This window comes from Puma concolor, chromosome D4 (assembly GCF_028749965.1).
Source record: "Puma concolor isolate L17-30 chromosome D4, mPumCon1.1.hap2, whole genome shotgun sequence".
In the NCBI taxonomy this organism is placed as follows: Eukaryota; Metazoa; Chordata; class Mammalia; order Carnivora; family Felidae; genus Puma; species Puma concolor.
The window spans coordinates 70,563,821-70,576,909 of record NC_141679.1 but is presented as its reverse complement, the minus strand read 5'-3'; the positions used below and the strand labels follow the sequence as shown (position 1 = coordinate 70,576,909).

The following is a 13,089-nucleotide window of genomic DNA, read 5'->3' as shown; positions in this document are numbered from 1 at the left end:
ATTCTGTGTCTCCCTCTCTGTCTGCCCCTCCCCTGCTTATGCTCTTTGTTCCAAAAATAAATAAAACATTAAAAAACAGAAAGAAAGCACTGCAGAAGTACTTGATAAATGAGTGAATGTCCTAGCACTTAGCACAGCACACAGTACTCAGTAAATACTTGGTACTCAGTAATAATTGGCACTCGGTAAATGTTTGAATTGAACTGATAGGGAGCAATGAGTTGGTCGAATAGCTCTGTTCCATGAAGGATACTGTCCCAGGGGCAAGACAAATGCCTCTGAGGGCACATAAGCTGTCTCCATACCTCTTAGGATCTATTCTGATAAGGCCCTCATTCCATAAGCACCTTGATGGTTCAATAACCATCTTTTACTTTTTCCTCTGCATTATTTCTGCTCCTCTCCTTCCACTTTTCCTTTATTTCTGTGGCTGCTTGTCTACCCTCTACCATTTCCCCCTTTTCTCCACACACTCTTCTTTACATCCCCAAGTTCATTCATGTTCTTTCCTACTTCAGTCTTGGCTAAGCCACTCTTTGACATGCAAGCAGCCTGACAACACATGGAGGTCATTGTTTTATAATGATCTTGTGAGGCAGGCAGGGTAGGTAGTGTTCCTGTTGTATAGGTGAGAAACCAAAAGTTTTCCAAGGTCACATACCTGGTTAGTGGTAGGACCAGAACTAGAATCCATATCTGCCTGACTTTTCCTCTGGAGGGGAACCAGATGAGAGAGAGTGGGCATACAGCTCTGGAAGGGGGTGAACTTGAAGTAACCTCCTTCAACTAGCAGGGCTTTTGTTCTTGTTTTTGTTTAGATTACGTTTCATTTTTATTAGAAGCAAGGTGAAGATTATACATTCCTCTCTGAGGTTTAGAAACTAATTTTTAATTTGCCTTTGGATCCCGTACAAATTTGGACCAATGCTTTACAGTTACATTATAGGACTGTATATGAACTAACCATTGATTCAGAATAACAACTGCAGGGGGCACCTGGGTGGCTCGGTCGGTTCAACATCTGACTCTTGATTTCAGCTCAGCTTAAGATCTCATGGTCATGAACTTGAGCCCCAACTTGGTGAAATCAAGCCTCACGTGGGGCTCCATGCTAGGCATGGAGCCTGTGTAAGATTCTGTGTCTCCTGCCCTCTCTGTCCCTTTGCCCCTACCCTGCTCATGCATGTGCTCTTTCTCTTTCTCTCTCTCTCTCTCGGAGGAAAAAAAGAGACAACAACAACTGCAGGATACTAGAATTTTGTTGCTTAAGAAGAAACCCAGGATGTAGACACACACACTTTAGAAAGATTTTCAGCATCAGGTTTTAAGATATAAGGTATCAGACCTCCGTTTAACTAGCAGATTCAGTTACACAGGGCATTATCATGGGCTAAAATTTGAGTTTGTATTTATTTCCCTTGTTTTGGTGTAAACTTTTAAGTAGGAGGAACCAGTTGTGAAGTTCCGATGTTCTGTCACTCTTTTAATGTCATGTTCAGTTGCTTTTCTTTCAATTTCTTATTAGCGTTAGCAGCAATCCTCGGAGCGGTGCCATTTCTGGGGACATACTGGGCGGCAATACCTGCCGTTCTAGACCTGTGGCTCACACAAGGCTTAGGGTGCAAAGCCATCTTACTGTTGGTTTTTCATCTCTTGCCAACATACTTTGTAGACACTGCCATCTACTCTGATATATCAGGGTAAGTATCCATAGAACTTCTCAAGTGGTTGGTGAATCCTATCCAGGGATTTATGTGACCTTTTATTTAAGGAGAGTTGTTTGTTTTGTTTTGTTTTTCTTTTGGGGATGGGAGAAGGGACACGTGGTAGGATTTTTCTGTGAAGTAGTCTTTTGTGATCCCACTGATAGAATCAAAATTTAATGTAATATAATTAATACCATTTTCAAGGTATGCTATTTTCTTATTACATAAGTATTTAAAATGTATGAGACCCTGGGTTAACACAAAATTATGTATAATCTTCTGTTTTAGTGACATTAATCTAGGAAAGAAATATTACTAGATGTACATAAATAGCTGTAAGTACAATAATGAATTAGTGGTTATTTTCAGAACTACTTTGCTCTTGGAGAAAAACATTATTAAATTGTATATCTGAGGATCCATGTGCAACCAAATCTCATCAAGTTAATGTCTGATAAGCAGAGTTCTCTTTACTTAAGATATTATAGTATGGTTCTATGATGAATATGGGTTAAATTTAAGACAGAATCCAAACACTGACCGTATAATAAATAAATACCTGTTTTTATAGATTTTGGTACCTCTTTTCAAAATTGCACTAAGTAAACCAAGCCAATTCTCATTTAGTCATGTATCATATTCTCATTGCTTGTTAGAATCTAGGATGTGACCGCATGCTGAACTCTAATCAGCTACCCCAGTTCAGAATATGCGTACTGAAACTATCATAATAGGTAATATAGTAAATTTTCTGCAAGTAAAACTTACTGTTGCAGTAAGTGTTCATGGAAAGAGTGACCTTCAGTTAATTTGAAATTATATAGGGACAAATTGCTACCTTGTTTTCTCTCTAGTAAGTGAAGGCAGAAACAAATGGTATATAACTGAAGGCCTAGACTTCCCAAGCAAAAGGAAATCAGCAACTGCATATGCCAGTCTTAGTGGCACTTTTATGTCTAAACCTTGAAAGAGAAAATGAAAGACCAAAGGAGGACATCAGAGTATGGTTAACTAGTACTTAACAGTTGAAATTTAAACAGTAAGAGTAGTTATGTGATTTATGGTTAAATGATTTCATTTCTCTAAACTTTGCTATAAATTTTTTATTGAGGTTTCTAGGTAGAATTTAAAATTTATGTGATTTTATCTTAATAATACCTTATTTAACCAGCATCATCAGGAAATAAAGATTTTGTGTAAATTGCTTTAGTTTTTAAATAAAGGAAGACTTAATTTGAAAGCTTCCACACTTTTTTCTTTTTTAACTGTTAAGCATTTTTTTTTTAAATGTTTTATTTTATTTTTGAGACAGGGAGAGACAGAGCATGAACAGGGGAGGGTCAGAGAGAGGGAGACACAGAATCTGAAACAGGCTCCAGGCTCTGAACTGTCAGCACAGAGCCTGACGCGGGGCTTGAACCCACGGACCGCGAGATCATGACCTGAGCCGAAGTCGGCCGCTCAACTGACTGAGCCACCCAGGCACCCCTAACTGTTAGCATTTTTGAGAGAAAAAGTTTTTGATGTATTATTTAGGGGAAAAGCTTACTTATGTAGCATATGTGGAATATTGCCCTAAAATTTTCCCCCCAATTTTTTTTGAATGAGGAAGATAGTTTATGAATATACTGTATTGGTTTTCTGAAGACTAGCTCACCTTAAATGTTATTTATTGAATTGTAACATAATTCAGAACAGAACATTATTCCAGAGTGTCAGCTATTTGCCCCTCAGTAAATTGTTCAAGTCATCTGTGTTTGAAAACTAGAAATAGAACATACCTTATTTCCAAGTCCTTCTTATGTCTGTGGTCATTTGTTACTGTTATCAGTATGCTGTGCTGCTGTGATCTGCCTTACTGTATACCACTTATGTAAGTGATACTGTGATAAGCTGGAAGGCAATTAGGACTCTCCTGTGAAATAGAATCTTGGGCTTTGTGACGGATAGTTTCCTCATGAGGCCTTGTAGCATTACCTGTGTTTAATAACTATTTTAGAAGGTTGCCCCAAGTCTAACTTATGCATATCATGGGTCCTGTTATATTATCTTATAAAAAGCATAATTATTTGAATTACACGCTGCATTGTGCCCACTTAACTATCCTTGATGGAAGTTAACTTAACAAGTGACTTAGCAACGATTCCTCAGTCAACACTCACCTAGGCCAGGCAGCTGTGTGAGGGGTGTAGGATACCTGTTAACAGTCTGACTTAACTCCTTTCATTGTGGGACCTTATAAAAAGGAAAACGTTGTACTTGTTACCTAGGTAAGAAAATGTTTGCCTCTCATTATTATTACAACCGATGTTTAGTTACCTGCACTGATGTACTCTAAATAAAACTGGTCATGCAATCAATGGCCTTATATGTTAGGAATGAACATTGTGTTAGAGATGTGTTTCAGATTGACTCCAAAGTTTATGTGTGTAAAAAACCATGAGCTAACCTGTATGCTCTTTATTCCAGAGGTGGGCATCCTTACTTGACAGGCTTGGCAGTGGCTGGTGGGGCGTACTACTTAGGCCTGGAAGGAGCAATCATTGGGCCCATACTTCTCTGCATACTCGTGGTCGCTTCCAATATCTACAGTGCCATGCTAGTGAGTCCCACGAATTCAGTGCCCACGCCAAACCAGACCCCATGGCCTGCTCAGACTCAGCGGTGAGTTAAAGCAGAATGATCATGAGTCGTGTGTGAAACTGAACTGTCCTGTCTCTATAGTTTTTCACCCCAATAGTCTGTCAGCATATAGGTATCACTAAGGAAAGAGAAACCATTTGTTTGCAGACATTTGGGTTTCAGATACCAGGAAAACTTAAAAACAAAATTGGGACAGAATGGTTCATGTCATGAAAGACCAAAAGTAGATTAAAAAATTAACAAACCCACTTGGACATGGTGTACCCGATTAAAAGAGAGTCAGGAAATAGGACAACCAAATGCAGTGCTGTAATCAATGGTAGGGCTTTGGATTAGTGATGGAGAGAATCTATAAAGAACATTTCTGGAACAATTGGAGAAATCTGAATATGAGCTATATATTAAACAGTATTATTGTATCAGTGTTTAATTTCATAAGGATGATTAATGACACTCTGGTTGTATAGCAGAATATCCTCAAGGGGTGAGATGTCAAGATGTCTGCAACTTATTTTCAAATAGTTCAGCCAACACTAATAGTAACTAGAACAACATGTTAACAATTGGCGAATCTAGATGAAGGATATATGGTTGCTAATTGCACCAGTCTTTTGATTTTTCTTTAGGTTTACACTTTTTCAAATTAAAAAGTCGGAGGGGCCCCCGGATGGCTCAGTCAGTTAAGCCTCTGACTCTTCGTTTCAGCTTAGGATCTCATGGTTCGGAAGATTGAACCCCACATTGGGCTGTGTGCTGAAGATGCAAAGCCTACTTGGGATTCTGTCTCTCTGCCCTTCCCCTGCTCTATCTCAAAATAAATAAATAAACATTCACATTAAAAAGTTGGGGGAGAAGTTTTTGAGTGCACCAGTATGGAGTTATAACTTATTTTGCATGTACAGACAGACATTGAACTCATAATTGCTGTCTTCTGTCACCAACATACCTTAAGATACATTATAATGTAATGTAAATTGTAATTTAAAAATTTCCCCTGATTGTGTCAAAATTTAAAAAAATTATTTTTAAAGTTTATTTTTATTTGAGAGCACAAGCCGGGGAGGGGCAGAGAGAGGGGGAGAGAGAGAATCTCAAGCAGGCTCCGTACTGTCAGCACAGAGCCCTACACTGGGTCCTCATCTGACAAACTGAGATCACGACCTGAGCCAAGATCAAGAGTTGACAATTAGCCAACTGAGCCACCCAGGCGCAATTAAAAAACAAAACAAAACAAAACAAAAATCTTTTTATTCAGGCATGTCTTACATGAGCTGAGATGCACATCTTAAATATACAACTTGATAGGATGATTTTTTTCATATACGTATACCCATGTAAGCATGGGTATTAAGGTATAGAGTATTAAGATATAGAGTATTAAGATACAGAGTATTTACTCCAAAAGCCTTCCCCATACACCCTCTCAGTCAGACCCCTTCTCTGCTTATAATCTGACCACTGTCACCTTAGATTGGCTTTGCCTGTTTTTGAACTTCACGTAAAAGGAGTCATGTCCTAAGTACTTGGGAGTCAGGCATCTTTTGCTCACCATTGTGTCTATGGCATCCACCCACATTGTTGCACGTCAAGGTCATTCTTTATTATTGCCACCTGGTATTCCAGTATACGAATAGACCACAATTTATTCATTGCAGTATTGATGGACATTTGCGTAGCTTCCAGTTTCTATTCTGAACCTGTCTTGTAGTACGTGTGTCCTGATAGACATGTGTACTTCATTTGTGTATATACCAAGAAGAGGAAGGGTGAAGTGCACAGCTGGTTTAACGTTAGTGAATACTTGTTAAGCAGTTTTTCTCTGTGTATGTACCAGAAATCACATGTTAACAACCGAAAGGTAAGGTAAACTTTTAACAGTGCAAAAAAGTAAGAAGTCTCAGAATATAGGATTTTAACTTTTCAGAGACTACACTACATTGTCCTTCTTATTCTCAACTGGAAAATATTTTTTTCTTGCCATTAGGTGTTCTAGTGTAATCGAGGAGTCATTAACAAGTTGATTTTGAAAAAATATTTACTGAAACTATTTATCTTTTTATTTAAAATTCTTTAGAGACATGGTTCTGCTCATTTTGTGTTGTGTTGTATGTTGTAAAGAAGACGTGGTCCTTTAACTCAGAACAGGTAGAATATAGTTGCTGAATTAGACCCAGCTGGTTAGAGGGCCATTTTAGCTAATGCAAGGCACCTACTTGATGGCAGGGAAAAAATCCATTTCCTTAAAAAGAATAAAAGGAGAGGCACTTACGCAGTTGTAACAAAAGCCATTTTGCAGGTGGTGACACTATGATACCCATTTCTGCCTTTGCCTCTTACAGGCAAGTATGTGGATACCTGAGAAACCAGTGGACAGTTGCTTGAAAGCAATAAAGAGCACATGCTAACTGGAACCCTACTCCTTGGGTGTCCATACAAAAAACAGAGAGAACATTGGTTGATCAATATTTTGCTGTTACTTTATTTATTTATGTTTTTAAACTTGAGTAATTAAGTATATACAGTGTATACAGTGTAGTCTGGCTTTGGGAGTAGATTCCTGTGATTCATCACTTATATACAACACCTAGCGCTCATCCCAATGAGTGCCCTCCTCAATGCCCATCACCCATTTTCCCCACCCCCCCACCCTTAGTTCTCTGTATGTAAGAGTCTTACAGTTTGCCTCCTCTCTGTTTGTAACTTACTTTTCTTTCCCTTCCCCTATGGTCTTCTGTTAAATTTGTCAAATTCCACATATGAGTGAAAACATAGGATGTATGTCTTTCTCTGACTGACTTATTTCACTTAGCATAATGCCCTCCAGTGAATTCCAGTGAATTTTCCAGTGAAAATTCTTTTTCATTGCTGCATAGTATTCCATTGTGTGTGTGCGTCTGTGTGCATGTGCACGCACACACATACATACACACCGCATCTTTAAAAAAATTTTTTTTTACTGTTTATTTTTGAGAGACAAAGTGTCACATCTTTTTAAAACAATTTTTTTAATGTTTTTTTTTTTTTTTTTTTTTTTTTTTTTTTTTTTTGAGAGAAAGCATGAGTGGGAGAGGGGCAGAGAGAGAGGGAGACACAGAATCCAAAGTAGGCTCCAGGCTCTGAGCTGTCAGCACAGAACCCTATGTGGTACTCAAACCCATGAACCATGAGATCATGACCTGAGCCGAAGTCGGACGCTCAACTGACTGAGCCACCCAGGTGCCCCCACATCTTCTTTATTCATTCACCAGTTGATGGACATTTGGGTTTTGCTGTTATTTTAGAAAAACTTACAGTGATTCAAAGTTAGTAAAGCAAGAGTTGGTTCTTAAGGTGAAACAAAAGAAACTAATATAAATTCTTCCAGAGACAAATGACCTCTTTCCCCTTCTCCCTTTTGAAGGCAGAATGTTGTCACTTAGGTGAAGTGGGGGTTGAAAAATACAGCGTGAGGGCTTTTATAGTCTTCATCTTTTTTTTTTCCCATAGAAATAATGTATACGTGTAGCTGAAAAGGTCAAAAATTTCTACAAAGCTTGTTGCGAAAAATATCCTTTGCCTTTTCCCTTTCCCTTCTTCTCTGAGAAGAACCACTTTTTGACTTTTTTGATTTGATTTTTTTCTCCATGTATTGAAATAGAATTCTTGATTTCTTGATTTTTTTATTTCTTGATTTTTATTCATGAATAGGCATTTTCTTTTTACTTCCCAGTTGGAAGGTGAAAAATTAGCTCTTTTACCACCACCCTCCCACTATTGAACCGTGATATTGGTTCAGTCAGTATTTGGCCCTTAAATTATTGTGACCGTAAATGATATTCCTGTTTGAACCTTCTTGTATATTCTGTATTTCCTTACTTTATACAACCTTTTGCTTTTCTTTGCGTTATAAAGGTCCTGTTTTTTGTTGACTTTGTTTTCTGAGTACTCCTGACTAGCCTCAAGCTATGTGCTGGCTGTTTGCATCTCCTCGCTCAGGATATTAGTTGCAATGAGTATGCTACAAGCTTTATCTTCCTGGTAAAGTCTCTGCTGGAGCCTCCTCATCTGCTCCAGTGGATGCCGGCTGCCCTTTCGCCTACTCTTCAGCTATCAGCTGTCATTCCCTCAGTTCTCCCCTGTGTTGGAATGCTTACTTCCTGTATAATTTCCCATATCATTTTCTTTCCTGATTTATTTCCTTTTTGTTGGAGCACAGCCTCCTATAGATTTTTGGGAAAGAATGCCTAGGAAATGAGTTCTGGTGATGATATAGGACTGGAAAGTTTTCTCTTGCGGCCGTACTTAATAGCTTGCCTCGGTTTAGAATTTTATGTTTGAAAATTTTTACCTTTAGACTTTCTGTTTATTTCTTCATTGTGTTCTGGCTTCCATGGTTGTTAAAAGCCTGAAGCCATTCTGATTCCTGGTTCTTTGTAATTTATTTGAAAACCGATAGGATGCTCTTATTTTATTTTACTTTTTTTTGTTGGTGTTCTGATTGGTGCTGGATGAGACCTTTAAAATTGGAAACTTATGTTCTGTAGTCCTAAAGTTTTTCTTGAATTATTTCATCTGTGATTTCCTTCTCGCCCTTTCAGAAACTTATTTTGATGTTGAGTCTTACTCACTGGTCATCTCATTTTCTTATCTCTGCTGTTTTTCCATTTCTGATTCTTTGCTTCCATTTTCTGGGTGATTTCTTCAACTTTATCTTCCAATCCCTTCATAGAGATTTCCATTCTTATCACATTTTTTTTTTTCAGTCTGGTTTATTGAGGTGTTATTTACATAGGTAAAATCTACCTTTTTAGGGTTCAGGTATTTATTAGTGTGTGTGTGTGTGTGTGTGTGTGTGTGTGATGCATAATAAATTACCACTAAGTTAGTGGCTTAAAACAACATACATTTATTACATTAAAGTTTTCATGGGTCGGGAGTCCGGGCACAGGGGGGCGGAAGTGTCTGCTTAGGCTCTGACAGGGCTGTAGTCAAGGTGTCAGTGGAGCTGGGTTTCAAGCTTGCTTCTTGTTGGCAGAGTTCATTTTCTTGCAGGTGTAGAACTGAGACTTGCAGCTATCCATAGGCAGTTTCCTAACATGGCTGTTTGCGTCTTCGAGGCCAGCAGAAGAGCATTTTCCTGGCTTCTCTTTCTGACCACTAAGACTCCTTTTTATTTTTTTTTAATTTTTTTTTCAATGTTTGTTTATTTTTGAGACACAGAGAGACAGAGCATGAACAGGGGAGGGGCAGAGAGAGAGGGAGACACAGAATCTGAAACGGGCTCCAGGCTCTGAGCTGTCAGCACAGAGCCCAACGCGGGGCTGGAACTCACAGACTGTGAGATCATGACCTGAGCTGAAGTCGGACGCTTAACCGACTGAGCCACCCAGGTGCCCCTAAGACTCCTTTTTTTTTTTTTTTTAAATTTTTTTTCAACGTTTTTTTATTTATTTTTGGGACAGAGAGAGACAGAGCATGAACGGGGGAGGGGCAGAGAGAGAGGGAGACACAGAATCGGAAACAGGCTCCAGGCTCCGAGCCATCAGCCCAGAGCCCGACGCGGGGCTCGAACTCACGGACCGCGAGATCGCGACCTGGCTGAAGTCGGACGCTTTTACCGACTGCGCCACCCAGGCGCCCCTAAGACTCCTTTTTAAAGAGCTTGCCTGGGGGCGCCTGGGTGGCGCAGTCGGTTAAGCGTCCGACTTCAGCCAGGTCACGATCTCGCGGTCCGTGAGTTCGAGCCCCGCGTCAGGCTCTGGGCTGATGGCTCAGAGCCTGGAGCCTGTTTCTGATTCTGTGTCTCCCTCTCTCTCTGCCCCTCCCCCGTTCATGCTCTGTCTCTCTCTATCCCAAAAATAAATAAACGTTGAAAAAAAAAAAAAATTTAAAGAGCTTGCCTGAATAGGTGTGGCCCACCCAGTATGCTCTGCTTTTGATTAATTTTTTTAATCCTTTTTTTTTTTTTAAGTTTATTTACTTATTTTTGAGAGACAGAGAGAGAGCACAAGCAGGGGAGGGACAGAGAGGAGAGACAGAATCCCAAGCATTTTCTGCCAGTGATAGGAGCAGTTGGTTGGCCAGGTGGAGGTAGGTGAGGATATTGGAGCAGTGGAGTCGTGCTGCTTTTTAAACAGACTTTAAGACAGTTCTGCTGTATTTAGCCCCACCTAACACCACTTCCGGAAGTTTACTTGGTATCACCAGTTCCTGAGCCTCATGAGAGATTTTATGGAATAAATCAAATAGTTTCCTGGCTTTTTCCACTACTGGTCTAGGATCAGCTTTTTAGGGTATGCTGGGTCAGAGCAGTTGTCCCATCTGCTTTCCATCTTCTAAAAGTTTATTGCTTTTGGGGCACCTGGATGGCTCAGTCAAAGCTTCCTGACTCTTGCTTTTCAGCTCAGGTCATGATCTTCGGTTTATGGAATTGAATCCCTCATCGGGCTCTGTGCTGACAGCATGGAACCTGCTTGGGATTCTCTTTCTCTCTCTCTCTCCCTCTCAAAATAAATAAACAAACATTAAAAATAAATAAATATGCTTTAAAGGTTTATTGCTCTTACCTCTTACATTCTCTTAAAAATTTTTTTTCCAGATAAATTTATGCCTTAAAAAAATTACCTTTACTGGCATTTTAATAGGGTTTTGAGAGGGCCTGAAGGAAACATGAGTTCCAAACCTCACCCTTCAGTGGGAAGTCTAAAGGAGACCTTAAACAGTAACAAACATCACCTCTGCTGACACTTGCTGGGATGAAGTTCTGTGGTAAAACTTTACGTGTGTGATTTTATTTAATCTGTCCAGTGTTCACATATGAGGTTAGGAGCTGTAGATTTCCATGTTTTATAGATGAGGGAATCAAGGCTTAGAGGGGTTAGCTTGCCCCTAGTCACATAGCTAAAAAGCAGGTGAGCTGGTGCCTTTGAACCAATGATCTTTCTCTTCCTTCGTGAGCCATCCTCCACCCTTCCACCAGAACAAATGTTCCCCTGTTTCCTACCTCGGGGAATGCTATACTCCACTTCCATATGTCAGTTTGTGGTCATTCTTCCTGCTCCCCATCTCCTCAGTCACCACCTGTACCAAGTCCTGTCTGCTTTCCCTCAGATCTCTTCTTCCTCTGTGTCTGAGGCCCTGAGAGAACACCCGTATGGCAGCAGCTCAGACAGCTCGAGGAAACATGCCAGGATCAGATCATGTAGGGTCTTGCAGGCCACGTCAAGGACTTTGATCTTCCTCCTAAAGCCAACGGGAGGCCATTTTTGTGGCCATGCCCCTGGTCTGAGCTGGGCGCAGCTGCTGCGTTTCTCACCCGGACTGTGTGGTCATCGTGGTCTCTAACCAGTCTCCCAGCCTCCTCTCTCACAGTTCTCTAGTTCCTTCACACTGCAGCTCACTTGTTCTCTTCCAAACGCAAGCATATCTGATCACAATACTCACTTACCAAAAATGGCCTCCCGTTGGTTTTAGGAGGAAGATCAAAGTCCTTGACGTGGCTTGCAAGATCCTGCATGACCTGATCCTGACATGTTTGTTCTTGCTGTCTGAGCTGCTGCCACACTGGCGTTCTCTCAGGGCCTCAGACACAGCAGGCTTGCTGCGGTGCGATAGCAGAGGCTGGATGGTGACATTTCATTAGGCAGACATACCTTCTGTTTGCAGAGGCAGGCACTGGCAGCTGATGGTACCCATCTGCGAGACTGCTTCTGTGTACTCGCATCTGTCTTCAGACGGATCGACAACTATCCACCTAAGGAAGAACGAAGGGGGTAGGGCCCCCTTTCTTTGATATTCAGTGTTGATAGTGGTGTTTGCAGTATGATGGGGGTGGATGTCACGGACACCACACAGTGTAAGGCTCCCAACTATTTTGGCCTTGATTCAGTAATTCGAGCACATCACCTCCTCTGTTCTCTGTCGACACTGGGGCTGTCTGGGAGGTGTGGGGGAGGGCAAAAACTCTCCTGCAGTCATGTGTCTTACAGTACTTCCTTGACTTTTAGACAGGATATTCAGATTTGCTTTGATATACTTATTTTACTTCTACCAAAAACTGAGCGGCAAAACCTGCAAGAAGGAAGTAGGAACATATCCCAGGGACTCCTCCAGGAATGCTGTTCTCTGTATTAAGGTTTTCCTTCCCTCTGTCACATCATGACAGTACGGAGTGCGACGCTGGAATGTGGTCCTTTAGGAACTCAACTTAATCTTTCACTAGCAGGAGTTATTAGTAGCCCATTGCTGTTTTTAGAAGCATTCTTTTAATCAGAGTGTGAATATCTTTCATAGTTTAATTTCTGAAGTTAAATCAAAAATGAGTGTCATGTCGTAAAAGAAATTTAGTAATTAAACTAAGGTTTAATGCCTCCAACTTTATACAGCAAGAAGTTTTTTTTTTCCTTGTCTTTGCAAAATGAGCTACGAAGGTGTTCTCCAAAAAGTATCACCACTGCCACAGACCTTTACGTTAACGTTCAGAATATCAGCTGGAGTGCCCCTCACTCCCTGTCATGCTAGTTTGGGCTAACGAGGAAAGAAAGAGAATTGAAGGAGGGAAGGGACGTACTTGGCTCACGCTCTGTTCACTGGTGGCTCTCCTTTGCTTCTGTCACTTGAAAACATCCTGAATCCTCTCATTCCTCTGTATTTCCAGTGGTGTAACCCAGTGCTGGGGTTACTCAGTAGCTTCTCCACTGGTCTCTGCACTCTGCTCTGTAGTGCAGCCTCTCTGGTTTTCCTTTCTTCTTCTTTTTTTTAA

The 13,089-nt window shown here is 40.6% G+C and overlaps 1 protein-coding gene across 5 annotated transcripts in view; it reads left to right on the top strand.

Annotated features, from left to right (window-relative positions):
* Window positions 1-13,089, top strand: part of TMEM245 (transmembrane protein 245) — a 103,106-nt gene that overhangs the window by 80,408 nt on the left and 9,609 nt on the right. Inside the window, exons 15-17 of one of the 5 annotated variants that reach the window (XM_086683651.1) lie at window positions 1,526-1,700; window positions 4,176-4,370; window positions 11,994-12,938. In XM_086683651.1, coding sequence (XP_086539777.1) covers window positions 1,526-1,700; window positions 4,176-4,370; window positions 11,994-12,120 — 497 coding nt within the window. In that variant the 3' untranslated portion in view covers window positions 12,121-12,938. Of the gene's footprint in view, window positions 1-1,525; window positions 1,701-4,175; window positions 4,371-11,993; window positions 12,939-13,089 lie in introns of those variants that run through there. The other 4 variants (XM_086683652.1, XM_025912712.2, XM_086683649.1 and 1 more) reach the window with 4 other exon arrangements.